Consider the following 16,893-nt stretch of genomic DNA (forward strand, 5'->3'; position numbering starts at 1 on the left):
AGAGGAACACGCTCAGAGCACCCCCCTCTCTCACTTCCCCCGTGCGTGCAGATGCGGTTAGGCACGGCGGGGTTTTGGTTTGGATGCTTGGCGTCACTCCTACGCCCTTACAATCCACGGGAAATCCTACCCCTAGGATCCAGCCCCCAAATCCCCCACCACCCAGTCCTGAGGAGTTCCTGTCCCTGCTGCTTCTCACATAAATGCTGCTGTGTGACACTAAGCACTGTACAAAGCTAAAAGAAGGGTAAAGCCAAATATCAGGGACCCAAGAGGATCTTCCCCTCCTACCGCCACACCTGCCTGCACTCCTCAATGTGCTTGTGGCTCTTCCTCTGCTCTTCCTCCTCCTCCTCCTCCTCAGGCACTTTTGGCTCCACATCTTCTCCAAGGGCCTCCCTGGGGCAGAAGAGGGAATAAGACTGAACATTTTACACCACATCATGCTCGGGGATGCCCTTGAATCCGGCATCCCAACCCAGACTGCATGGTTCAGCGCAGCACACTCTGCTCTCTCTTCCCCTCAGCAGGCTTAGTCCCAGGCCAGCAGGTCCCTGCAGATGCAGAAAGGAGGCAGGAAAGGTGGGGACAGCCGCCCAGAGGGAAAACAGCGTCCAGGCTTCTTTTTCTACATCTGGGACTGCAGCCCAAGGCTAGTTACTGCTTCAGCACAAGGCTGGGGAGGCTCAGCCTCTGTTTGCTTTCCAGGTGGGGATGGGGCAGGCATGGGGCAGAGGCTGTCAGGGGGCAGCCCTTAGGTGGCTGGGGGGGACCCCGGCTTGGCCATGAAGACAGCCAGCTTCTGTCCGGAGCCATTCCAGCATTGGCACTGATCCCATGGCCCAATATCCCCCAGGCTGGAGGGGCCTCTAAGGCTTGGGAGAGGCCCCCACTTCAGTCCTGCTTCGGGGAAAGGTGTGTGCCATGGCTGGTGAGCCCCAGGTCTGGGAACAGCAGCCTGCTCCAGGATGCCACTAGTCTGATGCAGATTTTGTCCAGGGGGGCAGCGGGTCCATGGCAGGGGAATCTCTTGGGGAAGGGGGTATTGCTGCCTCAGTGCTGTGCCTCGGACAGGGCGGGGATGTCCTTGCCTTTGGGATGAGCAGACATCGGGAGGTCCCCGTGCTCCTAATATCTGGCAGAGAACAGGGAGCGTCTCTGGCTTGGGATTCAGGGGAGCGCCAAGGCCAGTTTGGGGAGAGATCCCGGGTCCCGTGAAGGCTGGCAAGGCCACATCGGGTGGCTGCCCCCCGCCAGTTTTTGGTAGGGGTCCTGGCCCCAGTGCCGTTGTGGGACAGGGGATATTCTGACACCTGGAGTCGGTCTCTGAGCCTGTGCTGGCCCGGGCTGGGGTCAGGACTGGCTGCCAGCTCGGGGCGCAGGATGTGGAACCGGCCCCGGCCTGGGGGTGGGGGCATCAAGCCCGGCACCGTTCTGGGGAGGGGAGATCATCTGTGACCTGAACCGGGCTGTGGGGAGAAGGTGAGGGACTTGGTGCCGGTCCGGGGCAGGGAGGGGCCTGGACCCGGCTCCGATCTGGGCGGCGGGGGCGGCTGGGGGTCAGGCCCACGCAGCCGGGGCACCGGGGACGAGCGCCGCTTCTCGCCGGGGCTCGGCATCGAGGAGGGCGGCGACGCGAGGGCGGCGGGCGGCGACGCGCTCCTCGGCGCCGGGGTCGGGGCCGCGGGGGCTGAGGGCCGGGGCCGGGCCCCGCCGAGCCGCCTCCGCGCCGGCTCCCCGCCTCACGCGGCCCCGCAGACACAGCGCATGCGCGGCGCGGCCGGACCGGCCCCGGCGGCGCCGGGCAAACGGCGGCGCCGGGCAAACGGCGGCGCCGGGCAAACGGCGGCGCCGGGCAAACGGCGGCGCCGGGCAAACGGCGGCGCCGGGCAAACGGCGGCGCCGGGCAAACGGCGGCGCCGGGCAAACGGCGGCGCCGGGCAAACGGCGGCGCCGGGCAAACGGCGGCGCCGGGCAAACGGCGGCGCCGGGCAAACGCGCGTGCGCCGCCCGTTCCCGCCCCGCGGCGGCCGCTCCCGCTCCCGCGCCGGGCGGCGGCGGCCGCGAGTGGCGGGCGCGAGCGCGGGGCTCGGGCCGGACTGCGGGGCAGCGACGGCCGCGGGGCCCCGTGTCCTCTGCGCCGCCGGGCCGGGCCGCGCCGCCGCCTGGTGCCGCCCGCACACACGGGCGGCAGCGATCGGGGCTTCTCCGACAGCCCGCTCGAGCCCGGCCGCCGGGGGGTGAACGCGCAGCCGGAGCCCGGCGGCCCCGACCTCGTGCTGCTCCCCGCGCCGGGGGAAGGGCCTTCCCCGGGGTGAGGAGTGGGGGGGTTCGGGTTGAGCCCGCGGCGGCCTCAGCGGGAGGAGCGCGGGCCTTACGGCTGCTCTCAATTAGACAGCCCCCCACCAAAATAATGACAAATTACGACGAGCGCAGGAAACTAGCTCTCCGTAAATTGCAGGTTCGAATGTCTGTGCGCGGAGAACAGAACAGCTTTCCAGGGTTCAACGGCACCCCAGAACGCAGAACAAAGAACTCTGTGGGGTTTAACGGCCACCCCAAACGCTTGATCACTCACCTGACAAGCGAGGGCTCTCCACCTCGAGGACCTGCTCAGGGCAGCGCCCCGACCCAGATCACCTGGAGGAGCTTCCTTGGGCGACGTCCCGACCCCAGGGGAGAGTCCTCGACCGACGGCAGCGAGCTGCTCCAGGGGAGGAGCTCAAAATGGCTGCACGAGGGGAGGAGCTCAAAATGGCTGCCCGAGGGGTGGAGCTCAAAATGGCTGCCCGAGGGGAGGAGCTCAAAATGGCTGCCCCAGGGCTCCATTGACACCCAGCCCCAATCTGACCTGTGCCCCGTAGCGGCTCCCGTTGGCCAAAGGCCCCAACTGCCGGGAAGCCCCGAGAGCAAAGGCAATCAGGAGCTGCTCCGCTCCAGCGGCCATGGAGCCCGATCTTCACTGGGGGGGACACCTGCCACAGCCTGCGCTTCCATACTTGCACGTGCTGATTAGCGCTGGCTCAGGGAACGGCCGGATCAGCTCCGGCCGAGGGACCTCTGACTCTTCTGCCACAGCCACGGCGGCTCTTTTTCTGCCAAAAGGTGGTTTGGGTTTGGAGTCCTGAGAGCTGGGATTTGTGAGTGCAAAGTCTCAGGAAAAGGGGGGAGCTGCTGCCTCCTGCCTGCCCGCAGTTGGGGCTCAGAGCTGTGAGGGGCCTCGCAGGGGATTGTGCCCAAGGACCTCATGTTTGCAGCTCTGACGGGTCCATCCCGGGGAGGGCAGAGAAACCAGCAGACACCTGGGGAAGCCCCGCAGGGACTCTCCCCCAAACAACGCACTGGCACGGGCAGTCGGTCCTCCGGGAATCGGTGTGTACGTGTCGGAAATGACAGGAATATTCGCTGCTTTGGTGTGACAGGAGAAGCGTGCCCTTGTCTTTCGGCACGGCCCTTGGGTGGAACGATCCCCCCAGCACCCAGCGCTGCAGCACAGCCTGCCTGCCTTCTACAGCTTCCAGCTGAGCCTTCGGCGGTTCTTGTGAGGCCAAACTGACGGTAACAGCGAGTGCGCCCAGCGCTGCCAGGAAGAATTCCTGCCTGACAGTAAAGACCTTTACTGTTGAGCGAATGTGTTCCAGGTGAAAAGAGGCAAAGACCCGACGTGTGCGGTCCCCCTGTTCCTGCAGTGGGTGCCCCGCAGCCCCCGGGCTCTGGAGGGGGCAGGAGGCAGGAGCAGGGTGCAGGCAGGCACAGTCCCTGCCTGCTCTGGCAGGAGCAGCTCTGGGCCAAGCAAACGCCCCCGTCGCGGTGCCTACGGACGCGGGGCCGGACAGAGGTGACCAAGCCCGGGGGAGCTCGGAGCCAGGACCTGGGGGAGACCCGGCAGAGGCGGGGGGGTCAGCAAGGGACCCAAAGGGGAGGTTTGGCAAAGGGGACAGGGGAGGGCGCGCATCAAGGGCTGTGTGGAAGAACCACGGCACCAGGGATGGAGGAAAGATATTTTTCAGGTGGGGTCATTGCAGGGACTTCCCCAGCCCTACACCCCCAACTGCTCTCTCCAGGCTGCCCGCTGCAGTCAGGGATAGTTTTGCCTCAGGGGCTTGCGGGAGCACCTGCAGCAGCACTGCCGGTCCCGTTTCCACCAGGCGCTGACACGCCTGCAGAGCTGGGCACGGGACTCCCGCAGGGCACGGCCCCACTTGCACAGCCCCCGGGCCGCCCAGGCACGCTTCCTGCCCGTGGGCACCCGCTGCTGGGGACTGGGCTCCGCTGGGCTGCTCCCGCCCGGCGCCGCCCAGATGGTGCTGCCCATGGTCACGGGGGTGCTGCTGCCCGACATCATGGAGCTGCTCCAGCCCATTTCCAAGGATCCCGTGTTTGGAATCCTCTCGGTGTCCGTGTCTGGCGCAGGAAGCTCCACTCCATTGTCCTCAATGCACATTCTGGTAAAGAGCGTCCACACGTGCTCCTGGTGACTGTCAGGGTCTGGCTCCACATCCCTGGGTCTCTGTGCTACTTCGCCCTCATCCCCAGAGACCTGCTCTTGACTGCTCCCTGCTGACCTCTCCAGTGGGGGGTCCTGGCCCAGGGCTGGTCCCAGGTTCTCCACCAGCCCCGGATCATCCTTGGGGGTCTGGGCGGGTCCTGAGCGCTCTTGTGCCGCCAGATCTGCCGTGGCACCGGGGCAGGGCTCCGGGAAGGAGCAGACGGTGTCCGCAGAACTGGAGCTGCTTATTAGGACGGAGATCATTGATCGTGTCCGGTGTAGCGGGCACAGTTGCTCTGTGTTCAGCAACGTCGCGCTGGCACTGCAGGGGAGGAGAGAGGGAGGTGAACCTGCTGCACTGCGGCCCCTCCGGCGGGATGGGCAGGGCTGCCCAGCGCGGGCAGGGCACGGGCTGAGGGTCTGGGGCAGGATCTGGGGGCCTCCCCCAGCACTCACCATGTTTCCAGGTTGAATTCACTCTTCTCCATCCTTGCTTTCACCGTTGTCCCTTGCTTTGCCTTCTGCCTTGAGCTCTGCAGGACACCAAGAGCTGAGTGAGACAGAGGCAGCTCCCAGACCCACACCATACACCCCACAACTCCCCACAGCATCCCCAACCCCCCCACACCACATCAGCCCCACAGCCCCCCAACACCTCCCCACGCCATCCCACCCCCCGGCACAGCACAGTGCAGCCGTCACATACCCAGAGCCACTCGACCATCAACACGCCGACGAACAGGAGGGGCGGCAGGAGGAGCATGAACAGTGGGAAGATGTCTGCCGAGGTGAGGCTGTTGGAACACTCCATGGCTGTGGGCCCAGGGCGGCTGCGGCCTTTTATATTGGGTGGCTGGAGCCTCCCCCGTTTTTGACCTCACAGGGTGGCTGGAGCACCCTTTGTGACATCACAAGGCGGCTGGAATCCCCTTTGTGACATCACAAGGCAGCTGGAATCCCCTTAGTGACGTCACAGGGCGGCTGGGATCCCCTTTGTGACATCACAAGGCAGCTGGAATCCCCTTTGTGACATCACAAGGCGGCTGGAATCCCCTTTGTGACATCACAAGGCAGCTGGAATCCCCTTTGTGACGTCACAGGGCGGCTGGGATCCCCTTTGTGACAACCGGCAGCCATCCCTGCGCCACGTTCTCCCCCCTGCGAGGGGCTCCATTACCACTCGCTCACCGGTGAAGACAACTTCAACTGGCGCTACATCTTCCCCTTCGACTACCTGATGGCCGAGGAGAGGATCGTCATCTCCAAGAAGGAGTCCATGTTCTCCTGGGATGAGACGGAGTACAAGATCCCAGCTCGTCTCACCCTGCAGGTCTGGGATGCTGACCACTTCTCGTCTCTTGCCTAATGATGCTTAACGACCTGGCTCAGGGAAAAACAACACGGCGGCCAACCCCAGGCCGCTCGGTCCATCTGCACACAGACATCAATGTGATGGATGGCAAATGGCGTTTATTATTGCGTAACACCGCTTTTTATACCCTGGGTCCATGGCGTCACATCCGTCTGCCTACGTTTTATCTTCCCGTACAACGCGATATCTTCCGAGCGCCAGACCCTAACTCCCACATTTCCCCCCCCTCCCATGCTATTTTAATGATATGACAATACCTGTCAAATTTATTGGAAAGTTATATTGATTAGGAATTAGATAAACCTTAAAAAACACAGCGTACCTAAAGAATGTTTCATAAAGGCTGGAATTATATAGCAGCTGCAATCATTGATAAAAAGGTAAACTAAATGTATTATTTGTGATTAAAATATAAAATAGTGCACTTAGTCAATAAGAATGCTAACATTCAGACCCGCAATCACTAGGGAACCCTGGGTGCAGCGAGAATCAGAGTGCCCTTCCTCACAAACCGGAAACCCTACGTGATGCGTCCATCCGTAGGAGAGGCATCCAACATCGCTGCAAGCAGGCCCTGCTCTGAAATCAACAGGCCAAAATGACTGGCAAGTTCCTTTAAGCGGGAACATCTGATTCTAAATCTCCTGTTGGGTTCTACCCAGAGTCTGGCCAGCACTCTGGGGGAAGACCAAGGGAGTTTCTAAAGGTAAAATATTTAGAGTTCTTTGTTCTTAACGCTGGTAAATATAAAAATAAAGCATGCATATAAAACATTAAGGCTATAGATAATACTTAGACTATCAGACTTAAAATGACAGACTAAGGAGGTAATATATTGAGTGCTGAGTGAGCATGCTTTAGAGCATTTGCTCTAAAGAGATCGATAAACAGAATGTTAACCTTTTCTAAGCAGCTTTTCACAAACGACACTGACTTATTCAATATGCAAGGCCCAAAAATTAGTACCAGCAGTATTATGGTGAGTGGGCCGATCAGAGTGGAAAAAAGGATGGTTAGCCATGGAGACTGAACCAAGAGCCAAACCATTCTTGTAGGGCTTCTCTTTCCCTTTGGGCTAGCCGATCTCTCAATTCAGCCATGGTGTCCTGTACGATTCCTGTGTGGGCTGCATAAAAACAACATTCTTCCCCTAATGTGGTACAAAAACCTCTTTGATACAACAGTAGAAGCTTTAACCCTTGCCTATTCTGCAAAACGACCTTCAAAAGGAAAGAGACTTTTTCCAAAAAGGAGATAGTTTTTTCAATTCTTTGCAGGTCCTCATCTATGGTCATTTGTAGCTGGGATAATCCCTGGCGCTGGGTTGCGAGGGCCAAAACTCCCGTGGCTGTGCCGACCGCTCTTAGCCCGAGCAGCGTTGCAATGGTGATGCCTGTTAGTACCGCTCTTTTATCAGTCCAGTGAGGTTCTTTGAAATAGTGATATAGGTCTTCCTCTGGGTGATATAGGACCTTAGGAACAACTATAACTTGGACACAAAAGTTGGCAGAATTATCAAAAAGAATAAGGGACACACAGGGGGTTACTCCTGACTTGTGGCAGACCCACTTTGCGGATGTAGGCGGGATTGCCCATTTGTAGGCTCTGTTGACCCTAACAGTGTTCGCACAAACAAAACTACCCCGGTTTGCCAAAGCGGTATTGCCCAGACATACGCCCTGGCCTTTGACCTGGTTCAGGGTGATCCCTCTCCGTGGTGTGTCCCACCTGCATTGAGTTGGATTATTGTCTGGCGAATTGTAAAAGGAGGCATTGAGGGCGACGCCCTCATAAAAGGGCGGGTTCATATTGCAGCACAGCCAGCAGGAGCTCGTGAGGTCTGGATCTGATTGGTTCAATGACCAAAAGGTAGCATTCAGTACATTAAGGAACGGCTTATCAGGTAAGCGGTAAGGGCCCACCTTGGGTTTGCTTGGAGGGGTTATCTGCTTAGCTACTAGGGGGGTAGTCAAGATAGGGGTGGATAATGGCAAGCTTTCTCTTCCTTGCTCGACGTCATTGTCACTTTTGGCTATGACATTGGGGGCGATTGCTGTGCTGCTTTGTATTTCCCGTTTTCTAATAGAAAACAAGCTCCCCCTGTCTGTACTAGATTCATAGTGTCTGACGCCCCGAGTTTTCCCAATCATCCATCTCGGATCATCCTCATTGGTGACACTGAGCCTAAGGTACAGACAACAATTCTTGATTTTCCCATGGGTTGCTGCTAGCCCTGGTCTTAAGGGGTCTTTTGGAGGAATGACACACCCGTAAGGTCCTGGTTGTTCTTTCAAATATTTGTCTGGTCCTGCCCCTGGTGCCCAATCTGAGGCAATTGTCTCACATCCCCAGTGGGAACAGTAATACTGATTGGGGGCGTTACAGTAAGGCCTGCCGGGGTTAGAGCCGGGACACATGTAATAGCTCGACGTGTGTAAACAGGACTCTACTGGGGCTAAGTTACAGAGTTTTACCTGAAAGCTAGGAGGCCCCGAAGTGATGATTGTTTGCAGCATCTCTTGATCCCATCTCGTTAATACCCATTCCCATGGCTGGTGTTCATACGAGCCACAAGATACTATGAACCCTAAAAGCAAAATCAAACAGAAACATCGCAGCAGCAAAATTACACAAAAACACCACAGCAGCCCTTTGCGGGGGCATCTCAGCTGATGCTCGGGTTCTGGTGAAGCAGAGCTATCCGTTGTAGTCAGGGTATTCTCCAACTCACTCTCCTCTCTTGCCACAGGAGCATACGGGTTACGGGGGTGCCTGATGGTTAGGTCCTGTGAATAAAAACTTATAGTTCTCATTAGTTTCATCCTAGAGGTCGGGTTTAAGAGGGCACCATTTAATTTCACCTTTTTAACTGCAGAATACTCCCGTCCTGTTAAAACTAGCCTCCACCCCTGTTCCCATTTTCCCAGTTCATTTCTGATTGTGGCCGGTGGACCTTCTTCTAATGCTCGAGTGGTCCAGTATTTTTGGGCGGGGCTATGCGCCTCTTCTCTGGGGAATTGGTTGAACATTAGCAGGGCGTTTGCCAAAAGGCGTACTTGGTCTTCTGATGGAATGGCATTGGTAAAGCCTTCTGCCTTTGCTAATATTTCTAATTTCGATTTCAGAGATTCATGTAGTTGACGGGCCTCCCTTAGCGTCCGTAATTCTTTTGCAGCAGTGTCAGCTTTATCATCACCAATTTGGAAGTACCTTTTAACAGGACTTTGACTGTTGACATGGAGAACTGAAAAGGTGCCTTTCCTGGCGGAGAGTGCCTCTTTGAGCATTAGCGCTGCTGTGGATGTTGTCACGCCAGGGCCTGACATGGCTAGGCAAAGTTTAGCTGCAAACATGGAGTCAGTCACTATATTGAGATGTTCCATCGGGAACAGCCCGCATGCTAGTACTATAGCTGCTGCTTCCAGCTGTTGAACTGAAAGCTCATAATCGGCTGTTTTGATACGGTGCCATTCGTCTCCTGATTGCCACACTGCTACGGCAGTCGATGTCGAAGATGCATCTGTAAAGACTGTTGGTCCTTCCTGAGGTCGGTCCATGACCTTAGATGGGGGGTCAACGTGTACAACCGCCAACATTTGAGTCCAGGGAGGTTTTGTGGCGTACCGGATTTCTCCACCAAATCCAGTCAGGGCTATAGCTAAATACTCTGATGTCATCACTGACTGCGTTGAGAGCTGCTTACGGGAGATATATCCTGGCAGGCTCAATGCCCAAGTGTCTTAGGGCGAGTTTTCTGCCTTTCATGATGAGATTGCCAATGCACTCGACCCCTGGAGAGAAAGCACGTGATGGTTTTCCCAGGGCTATCCATTGTATTGGTTGGGCTTCTTCAGGGGAGCCCTGAGCTAGTGCTCCTACTCCTCCTCCTGACATGAAATGTACGTACAGATCAAGTGGTTCATTGGGGTCCCATCTGGCGAGCGTGCTTGACGATACCTGTTGTTCGATGAAATCGAGAGAGCTCATTGCTTCCGTCGTCAGAGCTTTTTTCTCCCATGGTTTTTTTCCTTTTAGAAGATCATACAGGGGGGGCAGGATTTCAGGGGGAATTAGGACGATATTGCGGAGCCATTGTAAAGACCCTACTAGCTGTTGCATATCATAAAGTGTTTCAATGTGTCGACGGATTTTTACCTGAGGAGGGGTTATATAAGAACCTGCAATTCCTACTCCTAAAAAGCTTACACATGGTCCTTTCTTAATTTTTGCACTCACAATTTCAAACCCGTTTGCTTTCAGGGTTTCGGAAATTGTTGACACCAAGTGGTCCACCTGATTTTCTGACGGCGCGGCGATCAAGATATTGTCCATGTATTGAATGATGGTTGCAGTTGGGGCTGTATCGCAGGTTGAGCTATAATAAGTTGAGCCATAAAATGGGTCTCTTCTCGAGGGGGGAGTGGGTTCAGGAGTGCTTTGCTCCATCCAGGGTTGGAAAATTTCTTTGGTCGCTGAATTGCATTGTTGACGTATGCATTCTGTTACAGCTGGGCCTTTTGCCTCTGCAGGTAATGTTGAAGAGTCGATCGCTGCCTGGAGGCGGTCTATGAACTGTGTAAAGCTCTCACTTTCATTTTGTTTCATAGTAGACCAAGAGGACGGCTTTGCAACGACCCTACAAGCTATGCAAATGGCGTCTCTGGCCGCACGAGTAGTTGCCATAATTTTCTGGGCTCGTAGGCCTTGAGCTTGCGCTTGAGGGGTAATTATCGCTGGATCTGTACCCATCAGATGTTGCAAGCTAGATCCATGCAAGGGATGGTCTGCCCCCACTACTTGAACCAATAATCTTCCACAAATATCCTCCCATTCTTGTTTAAAAACAATCATCCCTGTTCCATCAAAGATTAATCTACAAGTTTGTATTATGTCAGATGGGAGCATGTCGTCTCCCCCAAAAACACCATCAATAAGGGTGGAGACTAAGGCGGAATTGAGACCTTTATCGGCAGTTGCTTTACCAATCGCCTGTATGTCTTTAGGGTTTATGGGCGAGTAAACCCTCTGTCCCCCGTCTGTCACCCGGACCGGGAATGCTAGTGCTGCCGGTGGGAATAAGTCGGCGCATGTCATTTTTGTTTCTCTCCAGTCCGTGAGGGGGGTTTGCTTTTCTCGTGGATTCTCTTTAGAGTGGATGGGTGGGGGGTGTTGGCCTTTAGTTCTGTCTGCTCCCGTTCCTTTTTCCTTTAAGTTTAAGTCGACTGTAAACCATTCGTCCTCGCTACTGTCTGACCCGAAGTCAGAACTCGACTGCCAGGTCATTTCTGGGCTCCAATAACTTTTTGTCAGACTCCTTCCCCTTCCACTCCCCTTACGGGCGGGCCGCTCCCTTCCTCTAGGCTCGCCCCACCTCCTGCTAGGGGAGGGCCCTGCTTTATCAAGGTGTCTCTCCGGGTGGCCGCTTAGATTGGCTCTCCGCCCCTCGCCCGGGCTCTCCACTCCTCCCCAAACACTTCCCCCAGCTTCCTTTTTATTCTCTCCGGCTCTGTACTCCTCACCCGTACATGCTCTCCGCCCCTCGCCTGCGCTCTCCACCCCTCCCCGAACACTTCCCCCACCTTTCCTTTTATTCTCTCCGGCTCTGTGCTCCTCACCCGTACACTCCTCCCCTCTAGCCTCATAACTGGCTCTATAGTCCTCACCCGTACACCCCTCCCCTCTAGCCTTGCTCGTGGTTGCTGGCACTTCCTCATTCTTTTCTTCGGGACCATTTTTATCTTGCCCTCCCCCTCTTTTTTCGGCGCCATTCTGGGGCACATAGGGCGGTGGTCGGTCCCAGGTTTGTATTGATTCTGATATCTCTGCGGCGTTCCTTGCCTCCTCTACCAAACAGCCCCAGAAGGATTTTCTTGCCTCCTCTATCAAACCGCCCTGGAGAGATTTTACTTGTTTTCGCCCTTCCCCTTCCGTAAGCGGATCGGGGTCCGAGGATTGAGGGAGTGTACCACCCTCCTGCGAATCCTTTGGCTCAATATAATCAGTATCGCTTGGGAGGTTAGTAGTCTGAGCACCAACCCCTAATCTAGGGGTGGCCAATAAACAGTTTTTTGCCGCCTTCCCAGTTTTCTGCTTCTGCATAGCTTTCTTAAGGGCTAGTTTAACCCTCCCCCACAACTTAAAGTCTTTCCCACAACCCAAGGGCTGTAAAAGCCTCGCGCCAGCGCGAGTAAAATCGACTTGCACTCAATTCCCCACTGCTTATGTAACTGTGATACGACCTTCACGAGAGCTTCCGTCTTCCTCGCGGGTCCTTGGGAACTGCAATCCGACCTTCACAAGGCGACCTTCACAGGATGTTCCCCCTCCTTGTTGGTCCTGAGAATTTATATTCTCTACTCCTTGTTGGTCCTGGGAGCGTCCTCCCTACAGCAGTGGAATTCCAGACGTCTTCCCTAGCTAGCCGCTTCCCGCTTCCCGGGTTTCGGCACCATTTGTTGCCTAATGATGCTTAACGACCTGGCTCAGGGAAAAACAACACGGCGGCCAACCCCAGGCCGCTCGGTCCATCTGCACACAGACATCAATGTGATGGATGGCAAATGGCGTTTATTATTGCATAACACCGCTTTTTATACCCTGGGTCCATGGCGTCACATCCGTCTGCCTACGTTTTATCTTCCCGTACAACGCGATATCTTCCGAGCGCCAGACCCTAACTGCCACACTCGGCCGATGATTTCCTCGGTGAGTGGAGGGCCCGTTGAGTTGGGGTGACGGGACAGCCATGGCTGGCCAAGTAGGGAGCAGTGTGGGATGAGATAAAGCCTGTATAGGAACAGGACCTGGAAGGGCAGCTCTGCTCCTCAAGCCCACAACATCCTGCAACCCCCCTTTAGATGCTACTGGTAAGAACAGGTAGGATGAGAGCCCTTGTCTCTGCTGCACAAAGGCTCCTCCTGCAGCAAAGATCTCAGCTTCGCTGTTCCCAGACCTAGTTCAAAGTTGCTCTTCAGGGCAGGAGATACTGACCCAGCCCACCTGCAGCCAAGGACTCAGCATTTTGGGGATGCCAACATCTGTGCTCCCCTTTCTCCTGCCAGGGGCCATCGAGCTGGACCTGAACCGCTTCCCCCGAGGAGCCAAGACGTCGAAACAGTGCAGCCTGGAGATGGTGACGAACGAGGCAGAGCTGCCCATGGTCTCCATCTTCAAGCAGAAGCGGGTGAAGGGCTGGTGGCCGTTCGTGGCCAGAGATGAGAACGATGAGCTGGAGGTCACCGTAAGGATGGGGAAAAGGGAGGGATTTTGCATCCTGGGGACTGCACTCTGTGCAGACACCCTCTGCTCCCCGGCACTTGCCTCTCTTCTCTCAGGTCCCCTCTGTCACCGTGGCTGGGGGGGCTGAGGTGGGGAGCATTGCCTAGTTCCCAGCACAACTCTGCTTCCTGCAGGGGAAAGTTGAGGCTGAACTGCACCTTCTGACAGCAGAGGAGGCAGAGAAATCCCCCGCCGGGCTGGCTCGCAACGAGCCCGACCCACTGGAGAAACCCAAGTAAGTGGGAAACCCCAGTCCCCAGCAGGCACCTGAGCTCTGGGAGATGCTGGGGGTGCTCCCCAGGGGTGGGGGGGAGGCAGGCATGGAGAGGTGCGGAGGGGTCATGCTGGGGGAACGAGGGTCACGAGCAGAGCCAACTCTTTTTTTTCCTTACTCTGTTCCTCCTCTGCCTCGCTTCTTGGCTCCATCCCCTTGCCTGGGCCTCCCACCACCTCCTGCTCCCCTCCAGTCCTCACCACCAGCTTCCAGCTTCAAGTGGAACCCTCACAAACCCGCATTGCTCCATCTGGCACAGCATGCCATCTTCCCTGGCCCACCCTCCTGATTCTCCTGGTTGCGCTCCTCCACTCTGCAGACTTACCCCGGGAAGGGATCCTGCACGTCCCTTTGCCCACCATGTCCACTGCCCACCATCCCGCCCTCCTCTGTGGCTACAGCATTAACGATGGGTGTTTGCTTCCCCTGCAGCCGCCCGGACACGTCCTTCATCTGGTTCCTGAACCCACTCAAGTCCATCAAATACCTCATCTGCACGCGCTACAAGTGGCTCATCATCAAAATGGTGCTGGCCCTGTTGCTCATCGTCATGGTCGCGCTCTTCCTCTACAGCATGCCAGGCTACATGGTCAAGAAGCTGCTGGGAGCATGAAGCTTGGGAGCCTGCCCCATGTCCCCAGCCCCGTGGCACAACCTTCCCCCGTCCCAAGGCCTTCTCCTCCCCGCAGCCTCTCAGCAGCTCTGGGGGAGATCTCCCTCCTGCTGCTGCTGGGGCTCCTCTTTTACATTCCTCCTCTGTGGGTCCCATTTGTGGCTTTAGTCCTAGAGAAATGGGGCTGGAGGATGGAGTCAATCCCGAGGCTGTGCGTCCCTCGCCGGGGCTGGCAGAGGTGCCTGGTGGCTACTGCGGGGCAGCCAGGCTGGGGGGCTCGGAGCCTTTTTCCTCTGGGGGCCATGACTGGTGCCCTGCTGGGGTCTTGGAGCTGCAGGGGAAGGGGAAGGGGCTGCACCACGGGAGCGCTCCCCAGAGGCTCCTTGGAGGGACAGTTGGCACCAAGGCTGAAGCAGGGACCTGGGATGGAGGAACTGGGGCCACACCAGCCCCAGCGGTGGGGGGCCGGGGCACAGAGCAGCCCCCATGCCTGTCCCCCCCCGCCAGCACGGGCGCTGCTCTGCTCCTGGCTCTGGAGGTCACTGACCCCCCAGCCCGGGGAACTCCCGGCAGCGCTGCCCCGAAGCCGCAGAGGCCCTGCAGGGAGCCCTGGGGCTGTACCCGGGGCAGAGCCTGCCTGTCCCTCCCCAGGGCTCCGGCAGAGGCAGGGAAGTGTCCAGCAGCTCCAACCTCTGCCCGGGGTCACCGACCCAGAGGTGGTGGTGGCTGGACAGCCCTGGGGGGGACTCACAGGGAGCCGGGGACTCTGGCACAGCGAGAGCTCCCTGGGGCCTACTTCATTCTCCCTTTCATGTTGTTTGGATTTCTGTGTATCGCGGCCGGGGTCTGTCCTGCCGGGTGGAGCAGGGAAGGGCTCTTTTCTCAGCTCTCTGCAACATTCAGCTGCTGAAAAGCCACCTTCCCCAGCTTCAGGTGTGCAAGACCCTCACTGGAGAACTGACAGCTCGGAGATGTTTTAGGATACTACTGGTTGAATCAGTCAATAAAAATTGTCTTTCACTTCTGAGTTCTCCACCGCAGTCTCGTGTTAGTGGGGAGAGGGGAGCCCATGACTGGCTGCTTCTCCAGGTGAGCACTTTCCTCCTTCCCTTCATTTCTCCAGCACAGCCTCTTCTCACGCTGCCTCACCCCGGGGCCCGTTCCCTGGGCACACCCCGTTCCCCCGGCTGTGGTTCACCTTCCTCTTGCCACCCTACAAGAGAGGGGAGGTGAGCAGGGACCCCAGGGCTCCGTTTGTCCTCCAGCAGGGGCCCCCAGAGTAGGGAGGGGGGCCCTGGGATCCAAAGGGGTCTCTGAGCGAAGGGGCTTTGGCGGTGCGAGCAGCGGCATCGGGGCTCTCCTGGGCTTCCCTGGCTGACATCAGCCCTGGCCCTCTGCCCGCCCCGCAGGATGGCCACCTCCCCCCACCTCTCCCGTGCCCGGTGTGGCACACGGCACCCTCCCAGCATCGCTCCGGGGGGATTTCGGGGACCCGATGGGTTCTCTGCCAGACGTAGACGGTTTCCCCAGCCAGGACCAGCTCAAAGCCCATGCCCAGCTCCAGCTGGAGCTCCTCCCGGTGCACCAGCAGGTCCACGCTGTGGAGGATGGCGGCCAGCGTGGGCAGGTCCCGCTCTGGCAGGGGCTCGCTGCGGTGCGGGCAGCTGCCGGTGAGGCACCGCCGGCACTCCAGGCAGGTGGCGTATTCCTTGCGGATGTCTTGGGAAGCGCTTGGAGCGCCGCGATCCCGAGCCTCCTTCAGTTTTCCCAGGAGGTCGCGGCAGACTCGGGTCCCGCCCAGGGACTCCATGAGGGACGTGGCCAGCTCCTCCAGGTCGCTGCTGTGGGAGGAGGAGGGCTGGCTCCTGAGGAGCTCCGAGCTGGTGGCAGCACCGACGTTCCCATCTCGACCCACGTCTCCCGTCCCGTGGGGGAGCTCCCTCGCAGAAGCCGCGTCCCCGCCGACGCCGCTTTCCCACCCTTCTCCTTCGTGGCGCCTCCTCCGGCTGTGGGGGGAGATCCCGGCTGGAGCGTGGGGCTGCTGTGGGGCAGCCCGGACCCAGCACCCTCTCCCTGTCTTCTCCCGACCGCCTGGGTGATCCTGCCGGCCCTGCCGGCTCTGGGGTGCTCCGGGTGATGGGGGGGTCGTGGGGACACGGGGCAAGGCCAGCCCAGCAGCACGAGGGGCACAGCGAGGGGCCGGGCACCTTCCAGCCCCGGGAGAGAAGGGCCAGGCCAGGGGCTGAGGACAGAGAGGGGTGCTGGGGCCACCGGTGGGCTCTGTGGGAGGGGCCTGGTGCTGGGAAGCTGCCACCCCCCCAGGGATGCCCTGGCCCTCCCCAAGCCAGCCCCAGCTTCCCTCGGCCCTAATAAGAGTGAGCAACCAAAGTGAAACCGCGTGCCCTGGGGGAAGGCCATCGGCATCAGCGGCGATGAGGGGCTGGGACGGGGTGGGCCGGCGCTCTCCTCTGCTGCTCCTTTTCTCTCTCCAGTCCGTGTCAGGGGCCCTTCAGCCCCTTCTAGAAGGGCAGTGGCCACGGGGGCGGCTCTGACCGCCCCGCCGAGGGACGCGCAGTCTCGGGACCGGCGCCGGCCTCCAGCCCTTGGCTCTGGTCCCGGAGCCACGAGTGGCACCGGCAGCGGGGGGCAAAGGAGGCGGCGCGGCCCGGCCCGGCGGCGCAGAGGACACGGGGCCCCGCGGCCGTCGCTCCCCCGCAGCTCGGCCCGAGCCCCGCGCTCGCGCCTTCCCCTCACGGCCGCCGCCGCCGAGCTCTGCCGCTGCCCTGGCTGAAATGGGCCAAAAGCTGCGGAATTTCCCTCCTGCAGAGCCTGTGTGGTGAGCTGGGCCGAGCTCCTGCCCAGCCTGC

At 58.6% G+C, this 16,893-nt stretch overlaps 1 protein-coding gene across 1 annotated transcript; it reads left to right on the top strand.

The window, feature by feature from the left end:
* Positions 1-12,552: 12,552 nt before the first annotated feature.
* Positions 12,553-15,050, top strand: LOC141967276 (otoferlin-like). Its single transcript, XM_074920906.1, has 4 exons — positions 12,553-12,566; positions 12,923-13,101; positions 13,274-13,374; positions 13,846-15,050. Exons 2-4 carry the CDS (start codon positions 12,991-12,993, stop codon positions 14,024-14,026), a joined length of 393 nt encoding a protein of 130 aa, XP_074777007.1. The 5' UTR covers positions 12,553-12,566; positions 12,923-12,990; the 3' UTR covers positions 14,027-15,050.
* The last annotated feature ends 1,843 nt before the right edge of the window (positions 15,051-16,893 follow it).

This window comes from Athene noctua, chromosome 1 (genome assembly GCF_965140245.1).
Source record: "Athene noctua chromosome 1, bAthNoc1.hap1.1, whole genome shotgun sequence".
NCBI classification, from domain to species: Eukaryota; Metazoa; Chordata; class Aves; order Strigiformes; family Strigidae; genus Athene; species Athene noctua.